Below are 18,663 nucleotides of genomic sequence, written 5' to 3' on the forward strand. Positions count from 1 at the left end.
GAACGCAAGCCTAGAGTGAGAGAGGTTCGTGGGCACACAGCAACACGGACCAAAGGTATCTCAATGAGGCAATCGTTAGTAACGGGTGCAGGGTCGGGGCTTGTGACGGCCGATACTTCGAAGCGGGCACAAGCGGAACCGACAAGGATGTAGGCGTCTTTAAGAGTCTCTTGGTTTGGTGGGGAGCTTTAAAACAAGGCAAGCACAATATCTATAAAGGCTTAAATCAACACACAAGTCTTAAAGCAAGGCAACCCGAATAGGAGCTTTTTCATTCATTCAACCATCGTTCCATATAGAGCTTTATATTGTTTACATGGAGAAATACTTGTGAACACTGAAATGACAGTAACACGATAATCTCCTCTAGCGCCTAACCTACTTACACGAATACATTGAAAGTCTAACATAAACTAAGTAAAGACATAAGAAAGCAAAATACATGATGAAAGAGGTTGGATCCTAACATCCTCCCCTACTTAAGCTGTCGACGTCCTCGTCGACTTACAAAATATGACTAAGGAGACAAAAGTTCTTGATCCTTAGGTCTCTGCTGAAGAGGTGTTGCGTTGTCTGCTCCTGATGCTGGCTCGGTTGCTGATGTTACGGCTTGAGTCTTCTTGATCTGGGTGGTAGGGCTTGAGGCGGCTAACGTGAAAGACTGGGTGTATCTTCATCCATGCTGGAGGTTCGACCTAGTACGCATTCTTCCCTATCCGTTTTATGATGCGGATGGGGCCTTCGTATTTTCTGATCAATCTTCGATCTCTTCCTCTCAAGAACTTCAGTTGTTCGGGTAACACTTTCACCATCACCATATCCCCAACATCAAACTCCAACGGTCTTCTGTTTTGATCAACCCACTTCTTCATTCTCCTAGCTGCTCGCTCCAAGTAGGCCTGAGCAATCTCTGTGTTTTGCTCCCACTCCCTTTTGAATTCTCGAGCTTGAGTACTTCGTCCGGCCTCGATGTCTGCTACTGTGTGAGGCAAGAGAGGTTGTTGGCCCATGGTCAGCTCGAAAGGGCTCTTGTTTGATGAGGAGCTCTTTTGGGCGTTGAAACAAAGTTGAGCTACATCGAGGAGTCTCACCCAATCCTTCTGATTGGCACTAACGAAGTGGCGTAAATATTCTTCAAGTAACCCATTGAATCTCTCCGTCTGCCCATCTGATTGTGGATGATGACTTGATGACATATTGAGTTCTGACCCCATCATCCGAAACAACTCTGACCAGAATATGCTTGTGAATCTCGTGTCTCTGTCGCTCACTATACTCTTAGGGAGTTCCCAATACTTCACAACGTGCTTGAAAAATAATGAGGCAGTTTCTTCAGCACCACATGCCTTTTGCATTGGAACGAAGGTAGCATATTTTGAGAATCTATCTACAACCACCATTACTGCGGAGAGCTGGTCCACCTTTGGGAGGCCACTGATGAAGTCCATGGATACACTCTCCCTAGGGCGAGTAGGGATTGGTAACGGTTCAAGAAGCCCATCGGATTTATGTCGGTCGACCTTGTCTTGTTGACACACCAGACAAGTTCTTGTGTAGTTCATCACGTCCTCTTTCATCCCCGGCCAATAGTATCCTGTGCTCAGTAAGCTGAGTGTCCTTTGCCAACCCAGATGACCTGCCCATAGCGTGTCGTGGCATTCCCTCAAGAGCATCTTTCTCAAACCACCTGCTCTAGGGATGAAGAGTTTCTTTCCTTTTGTGTAGACGAGTCCGTCTTCCATCCAGAAACGTCTAGTTTTCCCTTCTTCAATCAGTTTCTTGATGGTTCCTGTCATCGGATCATCTCCTAAGTAAGCTTTAACTTGATCACGCACAGAGGTAACGACATTGCTTGAAGTTAAAGGGGCTAATCTTTGTAGGGGTGCCAAGTCTGCTCGCCTGCTCAGCGCATCTGCTACCCTGTTGCTAGCCCCTGTTCTGTATGCAAACTCTACATCGAACTCAGCTAAGGATTCTTGCCATCGAGCTTGTCTTCCCGTCAACTTAGGCTGAGAGAGAAAGTGGGTTGCAGCAGTATTGTCGGTGCGGACGATGAACTTCGAGCCCAACAAGTAATTTCTCCAGCCCCTAAGGCAGTGCACAATAGCTAGGAGTTCCTTCTCTTGTGTTGCGTACTTCCTTTCCGCACTGTTCAACTTCCGACTCTCGAATGCAATGGGATGGCCATCTTGGAGTAATACTCCTCCCAAGGCAAAATCGGAAGCGTCTGTCTCTACTTCAAAGGGTTTATTGGGGTTAGGGAGAGCGAGGACTGGCTCTCTCACTACTGAATCTTTCAATTTCTGAAAATCTTTTTTCTGTTTCTCTAACCATTCCCAACGACGATCCTTCTGCAAGAGGCCGGTGAGGGGACTGGCTAACTCGAAGTATCCCTTAATAAATCTGCGGTAATAATTTGCCAAGCCTAGAAAGGACCGAAGCTCGGAAGTGTTCCTTGGATCTTTCCAATCCTGAATTGCTTGTATCTTCTTTGGATCCATCCTTATGCGGCCTTTACCTACAAAGTGTCCCAAGAACCCAACTTCTTCTTGGGCGAAAGCACATTTTTCTCGCTTGACGAACAGATGATGTTTTCGCAGCTTCTCAAACACCTTTCTCAAGTGGTCGAGGTGTTCTTCAAAGGTCTTGCTATAAATTACAATGTCATCCAGGTACACCACTACAAATTTGTCAAGAAATTCATGGAACACCTGATTCATCAAGGTGCAGAAGGTTGCGGGGGCATTGGTCAACCCAAACGGCATAACTAGCCACTCAAATGCTCCATATCTCGTCACACATGCGGTCTTCGGTTCATCTCCTTGAGCAATGCGAACCTGGTGGTAGCCAGATTTCAAATCCAACTTCGTGAAGAACACTGCATCCCCTAGTTGATCGAACAAGTCCGCCACCAACGGAATGGGGTAATGATTCCGCACTGTGACCTTGTTGAGGGCTCGGTAGTCTATGCACAATCGGAGGCTCCCATCTTGTTTCTTCTGGAAGAGCACGGGAGCTCCATAAGGAGCTTTTGAGGGGCGGATGAATCCTGACTCTAGTAAGTCTTCCAATTGCTTTCTAAGTTCCGCTAGCTCGGGAAGGGCCATACGATAAGGGCTTCGAGCAGGGGGCTTCGAACCAGGAACAAGTTCAATCTCGTGATCCACATCCCTCCTAGGAGGAAGCACCTTTGGGAGCTCCTTGGGGAGGAGGTCCTCAAATTCTGTGAGAAGCTTATCTAAAGCTGCCGGGATTTCATGAGGGGCTTCATCTTCTTTCACTGATAGAGTAGCAAGGAATGTGGGTTCGTTCCTTTTCAACCCCTTTTTTAGTTGCATTGCCGAAAAGAGGGGGCCTTTAGACCCTTTTCTCATCTTGCAAGTCTTGAGGAGGCAAGGCTGTTGTCCAGCTACTAATACTAACCTCGGGACAACTTTACTTGCACGTAGGAAGTCCATACCGAGTACAAGGTTAAAGTCATCCATGGTGGCTACAGTGAAATCCAGGTTTCCGCTCCAGTCCCCCAGCTTTGTTGGGATGTTCCTTGCAACCCCATGAACTGGCTTGGCGGCTGAGTTAACAGCTTTCATACTACCCCCTTCTTGAATCGGCTTCAGGCCCAATCTTTGAGCTTCTCCTTGGGATATGAAGTTATGGGTGGCCCCGGTGTCAATCATCGCATTGCCTCTCCTCCCATTCACCAACACTTCTACATACATCAACTTAGTGTTTTTGGACCTCTCCTCGGGCTCTTCCTTTCCCATGGCATACAACATGTGCACCGCGCCCAGCCTTGAGGGCTCTTCCTCATCGGGCTCTACCTTGCATGCTTCTTCGGTCTGTTTTGACTCCACCGTCATCGCCGATAACTTCTTTTGGAGACTATCGATTTCTCCCTTATGACGGCATTAGAACCACTTGTGAGGGCCCCGACAGAGGATGCATGTTAGGGGTCTGTTCCCCATTGAGAAGGTTGATGTGCTTCCCTTACTTGATGAAGAGGAAGCTCCACTCCTTCTAGAGTCGTCCCCCACAGTCTTGTTGTACCTACTCCCAACATTGTTTGAGCTAACTTGGGAGGCGGGGTGTTGGCTTCTAGAAGTGCTTGTTGCTTGTCCATTGTTCCCCTTCTTCTGATTAGGGTCCTTATCGGGTGAGTAATCCATTAACTTCTCAACTGCTGCTATAGCACCAGCTAGAGTGTCTATATTTTGGCGCCAAATCTCACGTTGCGCCCAATCCTTCAAACCTCGCACAAAGTTTAACAACTGATCCTTCTCTGACATATCTTGGATCTTTAACATGCACGCACAATATTCCTTCACATATTCTCGAATGGAAGTCTTGTGGTGTAGGGTGGTTAACTTTGAGCGAGCCACGAACTCGGTGTTATCCGGGCAGAACTGGTTCTTGATCTCTTTCTTGAGATCCTCCCAACTATCAAGCGTGATTCGTTTTGCTTGAATGTCGACATATTTGGTGCGCCACCACAACTTCGCGTCCTCCACTAAATACATGGTGGCAGTATCCACCTTGAAGGGATTCTCTATTTGACAAATCCGGAAGTATTGTTCCATGTCAAAGATGAAGTTGTCGACTTGCTTCGAATCTCTTGCCCCGTCAAAGGTTTGGGGCTTGGGCGGCTTTATCTTTGCACCCCCACTGCCCCCAAAGCCTTGATGAACATGCATAGTGGCACACTTGTCGAGTGCCTCATCAGCTAGTGCCTGGACACAATTCAGTTGCTCCAACAGTCCATCTACTGTGGAACGTAGATTGCTGATTTCATTATCCTACTTGATCACAATATCTTCGAGCTTGGGCACCCTTTCCTCTAGGAAGGCCCATTGTTCGGACTTGCCCTCAAGCCAGGCCAGCTGTTGTTCGAAGGTGTATTCGAGATTATCTTCCATCACTAGCGTGCTACTTGAACACGAGTTTAGGCAACGATGCAGCATTGGCTCTGATATCAACTGTCACGATCCGAGTGGTTTGACACCGGATCGTGCGGCGCGCTCTTATATTTTAGAAACAAGAACGCAAGCCTAGAGTGAGAGAGGTTCGTGGGCACACAACAACACGGACCAAAGGTATCTCAATGAGGCAATCGTTAGTAACGGGTGCAGGGTCGGGGCTTGTGACGGCCGATACTTCGAAGCGGGCACAAGCGGAACCGACAAGGATGTAGGCGTCTTTAAGAGTCTCTTGGTTTGGTGGGGAGCTTTAAAACAAGACAAGCACAATATCTATAAAGGCTTAAATCAACACACAAGTCTTAAAGCAAGGCAACCCGAATAGGAGCTTTTTCATTCATTCAACCATCGTTCCATATAGAGCTTTATATTGTTTACATGGAGAAATACTAGTGAACACTGAAATGACAGTAACACAATAATCTCCTCTAGTGCCTAACCTACTTACACGAATACATTGAAAGTCTAACATAAACTAAGTAAAGACATAAGAAAGCAAAATACATGATGAAAGAGGTTGGATCCTAACACACTGGTAGAGTTTTTAAGACTTTTTTTATATTTTAATTAAATTTCTTTTTTTCAAAGAGAAAATTCTAGATAAACCAAATAATCTTAAAAGCAATAAGTCAAAAGATATAAAAAAAACAGTGTGAAAGCTCAAAATGTGCAACAAAATCTCTATTGTTTTATAGATTTTCGAAGAACTCCAAAAGCTCGTCTAGAAATCTAGAAAAAAAATGTGTTCTTTGTTACAAATTTACAATATACTAGGTTAAGTCCCGTGTCATACTTGACTCATGCTATATGACCTTTGGTCCCTAAGGACAAATCAAATAATGGACTGGCTTGTCAAGTTTTTTTTCAAGGGCTAATAAGGATTACAATAGTCCTTAAATAGTATAAGCACATTCCTTGACAAATTAATCCATTATATGACATTGTTAAATTACCAAACTATCCCTGATATTGACCTCGAGGATAAAAGGTAATATTATACCCTAAGCACAAAAAATTACGAGTAGTTTGAGCAAATTCATACCTAAGTTGTACTACTAACGACTTACTCGAAAATGGTAATGCTATAGATCTCAATGGTAATACTAACAATATCAAAGGTACTACTAATGAGTCGTATAGTACTATTTACGATCTATAGTTCTCAACGGAATTATCTTTGTACTGTTTTATTTGTTATAGTCTTCAACTACTAACAGGGGTATTAAGAAGCCTTTCCTTATAACATCCAACCCCAACAATATCAAGTTCAAGGGGAAATATATTTACCTATTTAATGAGTTACGAGGATAGCTATAATAACCACACCAAGCTACGGATTAATATTGTATTTAAAAGCACGATTACTTTCAACTCGTATAAGAATCACACCAAGCTAACCAAGTAATAATGGATTTAAAAGCTTGACTACTTTCAACTCGTATAAGAACCACACTAAGCTAACCAAGTAGCTCAATATCATCTAATTCCGTTTATATATAACGCAGACTAAATGTTGCTATACGTTTCGCAATGGAAATGTAGAGCATCAAATGATTAAATTGAAAACGTTGCCCAAAATTCTCTCATTGTAGATTTAAGTAATACGAAGTACAGTACACAATAGCTTGAAGTAATAAATAAATTGCCAATTCCAAACCCTAATCGCAACATAAGGAAGTCATCATCATATCTAATTTACAAATTGATTGATGCAAGAAAAGCAAAACAAAACTACAAGTATAAATAATTGATCAATCGAAGCCATAATTCTTAAAATAAATAGATTAATTGATAATATTTGTAGGAGAGAGAAAATGAGTGACCTTGGTGATCGGAGGAGGCGGCAATGGAAGTGCGGGAGGAACCCTAGATTGGTGAGCGGTGGAAATGGCGGAAATTGTGGTGGAAAATGGTGATTTATTGAGGTTTGAATAATTGGAATTACGAAATTTGACAGCAAAAGTTTGAGATGATAAAAAAGAGAGATTTCTGGAATGGTGTTTCAGATTTTGCAGTACATTTGGTGTTTTTGTTAATGGTTGAATTAAGGAAATGGCATTCATGTTTTTTTCTCAGTGTTAGGGAAGTGATTGAGTTTGATGTTTAGAACTGAGAAAGTGAGGATGTACTCCGAGTAGTTGACAAGACTTGAGTTTGAAAAAAAGAAACCGCTCTATTGTGTTGTCAGACGAAATATATTGGTTATGCTTATGCCGTGAGGCAAGACTTATTTGTTGGTTCTCCTTTTAACGGGCTTATTTGTTGGTTCTCCTTGTGCCGTGAGACCGGGTTTGTGATTTGATTCGAGCATGATTTTGCTCCTTTGGATATAAGTTTGGTTTTTCTCTAAAATAAAACCAATAAGAGATTTAGTGTGGTTTGCTCTCAAAAACCAATATTTGATTGGAGCAGGAAAAACGAAAATACGACTAGTTTGAGAAGAAGAGACGTTCTCATTGTATGTTATACTAGGTTAGAACCAGTGCCATGCACGGTGTATATAAAATTTATTTTTATAATTTGTACTTTCTTAAAATAAAAATGGATAAATATAAATAAAAATTATGCATCTTGTACAAAAATATTTGTAATTTTATAGTTTTAGATTTTAATCAAAATTATGATATATTACTTGTTTAACGTCATTTAATACATATTTCAATGTAAGAGTCCATTTATTAGTGTGTTATTTACAATTGTTTCATTTTTAAAGATAAATTGATAGGTTTTAGTTGTAATGTAGAAATTTCTAATATTCAAATTTCAAACTTGTTAAATATGGTAACACCAAAAAAAAAAAAAAAAAAAAAAAATCCTTGCATTTAGACGGGAAAAATTTATTATGAGAGTGACATGTGAATAATAATGACGTCAGCAACATTTTATTTTAGTAATAGTTAATCAAAAATAATAACAGGACGGGTAATGAAACCGTGTGTAATTGTAAAGAGCTGACAATTAATATTATTGTAATAAAGTTAATTTTAAGTACTACTATTCCTCAATCTTTGGTCTATTGACCTTGCGACGTGTTTAACTATTCAAAAACAACATCCAGCATTCGAGAAACAAGTCCATCTCAACTCTCAAGAATTGATCCCCCAACAGTATCTGATTAATTAGTCACGTGTATAATATTTGAATGTTCATAATTTATATAAAGTGGCGGAAAAAATATTTACAAAAATAACCTTCCTTTTTTTTTGAAACAACAAAAATAACCTTCCTAATTACTTGTAGTCTATATTTATTATTATTGTTTATATTACAAAATATTAAAAAAAAAAAAAACTCTCAAAATGCTCTCTACCAAAACCCTCAAGAAATCTGACGCTGATAACAAATCTGCTGAAGAACATGACCAAATTGTCCGATCAAATAAAAAACTAAAACGAACATCACTCAATTCATCTTTGATAATCAAATGGATGAAGAAATGCCAGAAGCTAGAAATTTGGATGAAGAAAAAACTATGGAAACCCAGAAGGAAAATCCGGACTCTAAAATGCCTAACAGCATACAGTCATTTAAGGATATACTCCGTGGTGAGAATCATATTTTACCACGAACTCATACTGAAACTGAGGTCATTGACATTGATGTAGATGATATTTCAGATGATGAATTGGTACCAGAAGATATCCTCAAGGATGAGCGCTGCCCTGTAATTCAATTAACAAAAGAGGAGAAATTGAGACTCAGGCAACCATGGAGGAACTCCCTGATTATCAAACTATTTAGTGGCAGATTAGGTTATATGGGCTTGATGAGACGCTTGAAGAAGAAATGGAACATTAAGGGTGAATTAACAACTACGTGCTCACTCAAGGACCATGGTTGCTCGATGATAACTATCTTACAATTCGGAAATGGGTACCCAATTTTGTACCAGATGAATCGCCCATCAAAGTACTTACAGCGTGGGTTCGTATCCCCAATCTACCAGTTGAATATTTTGACATCAATTTTCTCAACAAGATTGGGTCCAAGATAGGTAAAGTCTTAAGAGTAGATAGAACTACAGCAAGGCTGAGCGTGGTCAGTTCACAAGACTTAGTGTTGAGATAGACCTTACCAAACCCATCCTGTCAAAATTTTGGTTGAAGGGGAGAATATGAAGGAATCATAATGGTGTGTTTTAAATGTGGAAAACTTGATCATATTGCTGATGAGTGTGAAACATTTGCTGCAAAGGGTCATGCCAATGATATGATTATTCATGCAAATCCACTGCATGAACAAACACGCAAACCAGAGGAAGTAGAAGACTTTGGATCATGGATGCTGGTGAAAAAACCGGTGAGGAAGAAGGTTACCAAAGGGGTAAGCAACCTAGACGCAGCACCCACCACCAATTCTGGTGGCCTGAACAATCTTGACAAAAATAGCACTAGGGTTGAACAAACTAGAGCTGAAAAAGGAAAGAATAACCAATTTAATTTGTTTAGAGGAAAACATGGAAATGGGTCAAGATTCTCAGCTTTGGAGATGGAAACTGATGAACATGATAAGGAGCAGAATCAAGAACAAGAAGATTTGGACGAGATTATGCAGAATAAGGAGGAAACTAATTATTCACCAATTGATTTGGGGAATAATTCTCAGCGAGATAAACCAAAGGATTTTTCTTTCCCCAAAGATAGAATCAAAACACTATCTACTACCTGTCATATATCAAAACCAAATTATCTTGTTTCCAAAAATTATCAAGAACAGAATAATGACTCTAACGCCCCTCTCAAGGAAAGAGAAGTCAACACCAGTGTGCCCCTTGTCAAACCAAGCACCTACATGCGAATAGGTAAGGAAAATACGATATTCTGTGCTGAAGAAAAACATCAAGCTATCTCTCAGGCCAAATTTGCGACACAACAAGGAATTGAGAAGCCAAGTCAAGCCAACTCTACGCAATTTTAATCCATCATTCATGTTCCCAACACCTTCCCTGATCACTCTAAACATCCCCCCTGAGAAAACTCTATTTGTGGGACACACATTGGAACAACCCTACATGTTGATTGCAAATCCAATGACTCACATATTGGAGATGAACTTGGAATCGTTCCTACCACCAACCTCAATCCCCAAGGAATTGGTGGCCACGCTAAAGGTTCCAGTTGAGTTGCAGCGCTTGCTAGCTTTTATCTCAAGCCTTCCCTGTATTCCATTGTCTATGGAAGATAGTCTACCAAACTTAGCTCCGGATACCCTACCAATCACTTGTATGATATGGAATGTACAAGGGGCTGGGAGTGCAAATTTCATTAGATCACTAAAAGATCTAATTCGAATTCATAGACCGAATGTTTTGACTCTTGTGGAAACTCATATGGGTGGGGAGCAAGCAGTCAAAATTGCAAATATCATTGGCTATGATGGACATGAAAGGGTCGATGCCATGGGTTTTAGTGGCGGAATTTGGGTGTATTGGAAAACAGATAGTGTTACAGTCATCCCTATTGTTAAACACAATCAACACATTACCATGGAATTTTCGAGAGATGGAGCTATGCCATGGTATTTTTTGGCAATTTATGCAAGTCCGGACCCCTTGAAAAGAAATGATCTATGGCAAGAATTAAAGAATTTTGCTGAGCAAAATAATAAACCATGGATGATTACAGGTGATTTTAATGTCACAAGATTCCCCTCGGAAAGAAATACCTCTTGCAAAGAAACGGACAGAAGATCAGCAATGTTTAACAGTTGGATTGATGAGATGGAGCTCATTGAGGTGGAGTTCTCAGGGGCAGCCCACACCTGGGCTCGTGGACTCTCATTGGAAACGAGGCAGAGTAGGAGACTTGATAGAGCATTGTGTAATGAGGAATGAGCTGTGCGATTTGATAAGGCTTCCATGAAACATCTAACTGCAATTCATTCGGATCATTGCCCCATTTTTATATCCCCAAATGGGTTTGTTCCACTGCAAGCTCTACATAGACCATTCAGGTTTCAAGCACCATGGATGACACATGAGAAATTTCGTAATTTTGTTGCTCAGAAATGGGACAATAGTAGGTCACTAATGTCAGCTCTTTCGAAACTATCACTGGATTTACAAGATTGGAACAGAGACACCTTTAGTAACATCTTCAAGCAGAAAAGAGCGCTAATGGCAAGACTAGGTGGCATCCAAAAACTACTATCCACTCGCCAAGACAGAGGACTAATCAAACTAGAGAGTAAGCTTCGTCGGGATCTTGATGAAGTACTTTCTAGGGAGGAGACCTTATGGTATCAAAAATCCCGGATTGATTGGCTAAAAGATGGAGACAGAAACACCACCTTTTTCCATCTTAGTACAATTGTTAGGAGGTGGAAAAATTGTATTGTGGCAATTAAAGGAAGTGATGGAGAATGGATGCATGATAAAGAGTTGATCAAGAATCATATAGTGGACTATTTTTCAACTCTATTCTCAGAAGAAGGAGAGCCAGAACGATTTGATGTTCCTCAAGACGTATTCCCTGAGCTTCGACATGAAGACTGGAAACAGCTTACCCTACCCTACTCATGAGCTGAAATTAATACTATGGTGAAGGCTATGGCTCCTCTTAAGGCACCTGGTCCAGATGGATACCAAGCTATTTTTTACTAAAAAAACTGGGACTTGGTGGCAAACAGTGTCTATTCAACTATAATCCCAATTCTTGAAGGTAAGGGTATGCCTGAAAAATTTAATGAAACTTTCCTTGCTCTCATCCCAAAACTTGAGAAACCGGAATTAGCTTCTCAGTTCCGGCCTATTGGGTTGTGTAATGTGGCGTACAAAATTGTTACAAAGGTTATAGTCAATCGACTCAAACCAATTCTGCCTAATTTGATTTCAAACACCCAATCAAGCTTTGTCCCGGGTAGGCAAATCTCGGATAATATAGTGATCATGCAAGAAATACTCCACACAATGAGGAGAAAGCAAGGGAAAAGGGGTTATATGGCCATTAAGATCGACTTTGAAAAAGCTTACGACAAACTGAGATGGTCCTTCATACGTGATACCCTTGTACAAATGAATCTCCCCATCACTATGATAGAAGTTATTATGGAGTGTGTTACAACGACATCGCTTCAAGTATTGTGGAACAGAGAACCCTCCGCAAGTTTCAAGCCAAGTCGTGGTGTTAGACAAGGAGATCCCCTTTCCCCATATATATTTGTGATGTGTATGGAACGCCTTTATCAAGTTATAGAGGCTGCTATTGTGCATGGATATTGGAAACCTATTCGAGCAAGTAGAGATGGGCCCCTTTTATCGAACCTCTTCTTCGCTGATGATATAGTCCTGTTTGCAGAAGCCACTGTTGATCAAGCCTGTTTAATCAAAACGTGCCTGGATCGTTTCTGCCATGCATCAGGCCAGAAGGTGAGTTTGCCTAAGTCCCGAGTGTTCTTTTCCAATAATGTTGAGACTGATTTACAGAGTGAGATAGGAATCAGCTTGGGCATGGAAACAACAAAGGACCTTGGGTTGTATCTAGGGATGCCAACACTCACAAGTAGAGTTACCAAAGATACCTATAGTCACCTTTGTGAAAAAATTGAAAGACGCTTGGCTGGCTGGAAATCTAAATATCTTTCTCTTGCTGGAAGAATTACTCTAGCTAAATCCACTCTGTCTACCATGTCCCTCTATTCTATGCAAACAGCCAAAATTCCTCGCACGACTTGTGATGAAATAGATAAAAAGACAAGAAGATTTATTTGGGGTGGGAGTGAAGACAAGCGCAAGATTCACCTCCTTGCATGGGAGACTCTTCAGAAACCGAAAGAGCAAGGGGGTATAGGTATCTACTCGGTAAAACAAGCTAATGCTGCCTTTCTCACAAAATTGGGATGGAGGGTGCTTACTGAACCTCACTCCCTATGGTCGAGAGTATTGCGCGCTAAATATTGCAAGGGAAGGTGTGATATAGATATGTTTGAGCCTAAACCCGGGATGTCAAATGTATGGAAAGGGATTACTGAAAATGCAAAGCTTCTTGGAGATGGTATGCAAATTGCAGTAGGCAACGGGAACAACACTTTGTTTTGGGATCATAAATGGGTGGGAGGTGTACCTTTAAGCAATCTGGTTACACAACCAATTCCCCTAGAACTTGCTGGAGCAACTGTTGCTGAGATGTGGGAGGAAAATTGTGGATGGCGATGGAATGTCTTTGCTCCATTCCTCTCGCAAGATACTCTCAAGTTAATACAAAATCACGAGCTTCGTGTTGATCCTAGTGTAGGAGATTTGGTGTATTGGAAAGGGGATTCAAAGGGAAGGTTTACGATTAAATCAGCTCTTCGAATTATGAGACATGAATCTAACGTGTTAGATGAAACTTGCTGGGATCTAATATGGAAGGCCCCAATTCAGCAAAGAGTACGAGATTTCGTATGGTTAGCTTGCCATGAGCGTATACTGTGCAACTTAAACCTATACAAGAGAAATCTTAATAGTTCCCCTGCGTGCTACGTTTGTGGTGCACATGAGGAAACTTCCCTTCACATATTACGGGATTGCCTTGCTGCTAAGATGGTGTGGCGCAAACTAATACTCCCACCACACTTTGCTCAAATTTTCCACGGAAATATCAAGGAGTGGCTAGAGCTGAACCTTGCTGGCACAGAGAGCTATATGGCCGAGGATTGGCCTATAATTTTTGGGCTGGTTGTTTGGTGGATTTGGCGTTGGCGCAACTGCCATGTTTTCAATAGAAGAGATGAAATCCCAGTTGATATGGGAGCCTTCCTCGGAATAAGAGTAGAGGAAACTAAGCGCAGTCTATCACTGAGTGATAATGAGCTAAATCAAACTCCAAAACAAAAGATCACAAGTAATGTTTCTTGGATCCCCCCTGCATTTGATGAGTATGTCCTCAACTGTGATGGAGCAGCCAAAGGATGCCCTGGGCTTGCAGGAGGTGGAGGGATTATTCGTAACCATGAGGGAAGATTTGTATCTGGTTTTACAGCGAATTTCGGTAGATGCACTTCCATACGAGCTGAAATTTTAGCACTTTCTAAAGGTATTCAACTTGTACAAAGCTTGCAAATTATGAAACTCGAAGTTCAGCTGGACAATCTGGCCTGTGTCCAAATACTAAGCAAAGGCGAAGCTACAGGAGGGGAAAACATTCAAGAAATTAAAGACTGATTGCATATGCTTCGTAATGGAAACTGGGAAGTGAAAGTGGCCCACATCTATAGAGAAGGAAATCGTGCGGCGGATTGGTTGGCTAACCGTGGAGTCTTGAAAGACACTAATTTTTGTATTGTAAACTTTATTCTTGTAGAACTTGGCAGAATTTTAGATGAGGACGCAAGAGGGGTAACTAGGCCTCGACTAGTTACTCGGCAAACTTGAGCCCTTACCTACTTTCTGTGGGTTGTGTTGCTTTTTTTCCTTTTTGTTTTGTCTTTTTGTAGCCTTTTCTTTTGTCTTTGGATGTATTCCTCATTTGGATAAAAAAAACAAAATATTAACGAATTTAAAGATGAGTATCAATCCATTCTTAGTTACTTGTAGTCTATATACATATTATACTTCATAAACTAAAGGCTAATTTAGTGAGAAGTTTGCATCTAGCGATCATAATTCATAAGGTTGTGTGATCAAAGTCAACACCATCCTAAATATGTTAAATACAAAATGGGCCCCTTAAATAAAGTTATTCTACTCCATAAAATTTAACACAATATTATTTCTTTTGCAAATTAAAACTCTAAAATTTGAAATCAACCAATAAAGAACCATCCATTCATATATAATTCCAACTTAAAAAAAAAAAAAGAAAAAAAAAAGAAAAAAGATTGAGGCCCTTCAAGCAGCGAGGCCATGTGTAATGACAGTTGAAGTTGTGGTGGGGACAAGCTGTCAAGTATATTGTAGTGGCTAGTATACAAATAAGTATGTAAATGGTACATTAAAATATTATACCACTGTGAGATATAATAGTACTACTAAGACATAATGGTACAATATACATACATAATAATACAAAAAATGTATCGCTGTAACCATAAAAAGTACAATTCTGGATGTCAAATGACTTATTTACCCTATAAATTTACGTTTTTACCCGCCTATATAGGAACATAACATATAAGCGATATGCGCCTAGTGTTACTCCTCTTTGCACTCCCTCTTCTACGACACTGATTAAAGTCATCAAACCTCACTAGCTAGGAGCTTAAGAGGCTCTTGCTCTTTAAGGGTGAGAATTTCCTTATTATTTTTCTATTTTTTAAGGGTATTTGCTCAAGTGTGCGGGATTCCAACTTATATACATCCTTCATTCATTTAATATTGCATAGTCTACACGTATGACACTATTATCTATTCACACACTCCAATGAACATCATATGACTATGGATGATGTCTTATATATACGTTGCATTTTTGTTGATATGGAAAACTAGTCTCCGTACTTCGTATCTATTATTTGAATCGAAATACTTGGATCGAGACGTATCCACATTTCAATATGAATTGACTTGGCAATCAATGTATCTAATTTTCGTTTTCTGATGATAAATAATAAATTTATCTTTATAAGCTAGATTATTGGCAATACAATCAATTATGACATGAACTAAACCAAACCTAAGCACTTGCTCACCTAAACATGACCCAACCTAAACTCCATACGAACAACTTAATTGACATCTCTACATATTTGTAAGTGATGCAAAAGGAATAGTAAATTAACCAAAAAAAAAAAAGGCTAATCTAAATCAATTTTATACAGTTATACATGTATGGAACATTCATTATACATTTAATAGTATTGTAATTCCTAAATTATCAATATGCACATTTGCCAATTTCTTAGAATAATGTCTAATTGTCTGCAGTGGACACCTTTACTTTACTCGTATTGTTTAATGATTTATAAGCTAATTCTTATATCGAAAGAGAATTTACATTAACAAGATGTTTTGACCCGCAAGTTAATCATGAAGGAAAGTCAAAGAATAATGATTCTACGTCAAACATGTATTTCCATTGCATGAACTTTAATTTTCAACGTAGACTTTGGTTAATAATATGAGTACTTTTCACATTAAAGATTGCCTATAAAAGATACGCACTTTAATAGCATTTTGTTCATCCAACTAAGAGCTTAATTAATTTCCCGTCAAAAAAAAAAAAAAAAAAAAAAACAAAAAAACTAAGAGCTTAATTAAGAGCATTTATAAAAATATAATCCTACGTCACATACAATAAACTCTTACTGTTTTAATAATCTTAATGGGTTTCACAATACAATCCTCCCAACTCTTATGCTTAGCCTTAGTACTTGTCTTGGGGCTTTGTGCTACACAAGCCATGGCTCGTCCTCTCAACTATCACAAAGACTTATCAATAAGAGAGAGGCATGAGCTTTGGATTGCTCAACATGGACGAGTCTATAAGGATGAAATAGAGAAGGAGAGGCGTTTCAACATATTCAAAAGGAATGTTGAGCGTATAGAAAATCTCAATGGTAATGCACCATCAAATATATTATACACATTAGGTACTAATGCCTTCACTGATTTAACCACTGAGGAGTTTGTAGCTACTCACACTGGTTATAAAAAGCAATTTGACTCCATGTCTTGTGGTTCAATGACAAAAGAGTTTAGGTACGAAAACCTTACTGGTGATAAAATCCCGTCTTCAATGGATTGGAGAGAACACGGAGCTGTTACAGGGATAAAAGACCAAGGGCAATGTGGTATGAAAATAAAGAAAAAAGTTACACATTTTGATTGTTACTGTTAATTTACATGCCTTAAATTTAAATTCCTTTTATAATTTGTTTAAAAATTGCAGGAAGTTAGTTGTTGGGCATTCTCAGCAATTGGGGCAGTAGAAGGGCTGAACAAAATAAAAACTGGACAATTAATCTCACTTTCAGAGAAGGAACTTGTTGATTGTGTACAAGAAGACAGTTGTGATGGTGGTGATATGACGAATGCTTTCGAATTCATCGAAAAAAACCAAGGTATATCAACAGAAGCCGAGTACCCATACACGGCATTCAATGGTAATCAGAGTCAATGCCAAGCTAAAACAAGTGTTGTGACAATAAACGGCTATGAATCAATTCCACCAAAAGACGAGGCTGCCCTACTCAAAGCCTCGGTTGGAATCGATGGTTGCGGGTTTGAGTTCAATAACTACCAAAGTGGAGTCTTCCAAGGGGAGTGTGGCGACGACATTAATCATGCTGTTACAGCTATCGAGTATGGCACAAGTACGGATGGGACTGATTATTGGTTGTTGAAGAACTCATGGGGCGAAAATGGTTATATGAGGCTTATTAGAGGACTGAATAAATGTGGTATCACATTGGACGCTTCTTGGGTGTTGTTTGGTTGATATGGGAAATGAGTTCCTATAGGAAATTATACTTCATGAGAAGTAATTTCCCTTGTCCATTTCCTAGGAATTACCTTAAGTTTGTTTGGTTAATAATGTAGGAACTTTGATTTCCTAGGAATTTATTTCCTATGTTTTATTAGTTAACTTGTAATTTTTTATTTAAGGTAATAAATTTGGAGAGAGAAAGAAAGAGATTAAATTATTAGTGATAATAATGCAAGTAGGCCTCATAATAATCATGGAAATTGTGACTTACCAAGGGAGGGGCTTGGTAAGTGAATTCCCATGTTTCATGGGAATTGAAACTTCCCTTGGAATTTCCATTTCCCCCACATTGATAAATTTGTGCCAACCAAACAACACATGCTATATCCATTTCCTAGGAAATAGAATTTCCCATGCTTTTTACCTCCAACCAAAGATGGTGCCATGGCGGTGCTATGAGAGCAGGTGAGGAAGCCCTTTATTTGTTATGGTGTTGGGGGTGACGGTGGTGGTTGTTATGGGAGGTTGATGTTGGGGCATGGGGCGACAGCAGGTGGTGACTATATGGGTAATTGTAAGGGTGTAGTGTATTTGTTTGAGTTTAGGGGACAATGAAGTGGAAGGAGTAGCGGGAAAAGAGTAAAGGGTATTGTAAAATCAGTGAATATGCAAATCTATGTTTCCAAAAAAGCGGAGGCACCCAATTTATAATACAAGCTACGAACCTTAACTCTTGGAAATTCTATCATATGGTAATTCTAGAGTTAGGAAATAACTAGGAAATCTACCAAAATATATCCTAATAAGCATAAAATATATCTTTACTAATATTTCTAATAATATCTCAATACCCCCCTTAAGTTGGAGCATAAGATTCGAAAATGCCCAACTTGGAGAGGAGAAATTCAAACTTTGTTTTGCCGAGTGCCTTAGTGAAAATATCTGCCAACTGTGATGAAGTCAATACATGAGTAGGAGATATCAAACCTTTATTTATTGCATCTCGAACAAAGTGACAAACAACCTCGATATGCATTGTCCGCTAATGAAAAACAAGATTCTTTGCTATATTTAATGTTGATTCACTATCACAAAACAACTTTATAGCTTTAGGGTGATGCACACCCAAACTCAACAACAAACCTTTTAGCCACTTTAATTTAATTCACAAGTCACTGCAGTCATAGATCGATATTTAGCTTATGCGGAAGACCAAGACACTGTATGTTGTTTCTTTGTCTTCCAAGATATGGGAATCGCCCTAGAAAAAAAGTGAGCCAACCTGTCAAGGAGCGACGAGTAAGAGGACAAGCTGCCCAATCCGAATCACACCATCCTTCCAAAGT

The 18,663-nt window shown here is 39.7% G+C and overlaps 2 protein-coding genes across 2 annotated transcripts; both read left to right on the top strand.

The window, feature by feature from the left end:
• The first annotated feature begins 10,002 nt into the window (after nt 1-10,002).
• LOC110730442 lies at nt 10,003-10,806 on the top strand. Its single transcript, XM_021910245.1, has one exon. The coding sequence runs from the start codon at nt 10,003-10,005 to the stop codon at nt 10,804-10,806; it is 804 nt and encodes a 267-aa protein (XP_021765937.1).
• A 5,002-nt stretch (nt 10,807-15,808) lies between these two features.
• On the top strand, nt 15,809-17,341 carry LOC110730478 (senescence-specific cysteine protease SAG12-like). Its single transcript, XM_021910274.1, has 2 exons — nt 15,809-16,682; nt 16,785-17,341. Exons 1-2 carry the CDS (start codon nt 16,214-16,216, stop codon nt 17,327-17,329), a joined length of 1,014 nt encoding a protein of 337 aa, XP_021765966.1. The 5' UTR covers nt 15,809-16,213; the 3' UTR covers nt 17,330-17,341.
• Nucleotides 17,342-18,663: the final 1,322 nt, after the last annotated feature.

The sequence above is a fragment of the Chenopodium quinoa genome, unplaced genomic scaffold, assembly GCF_001683475.1.
Source record: "Chenopodium quinoa cultivar QQ74 unplaced genomic scaffold, ASM168347v1, whole genome shotgun sequence".
In the NCBI taxonomy this organism is placed as follows: domain Eukaryota; kingdom Viridiplantae; phylum Streptophyta; class Magnoliopsida; order Caryophyllales; family Amaranthaceae; genus Chenopodium; species Chenopodium quinoa.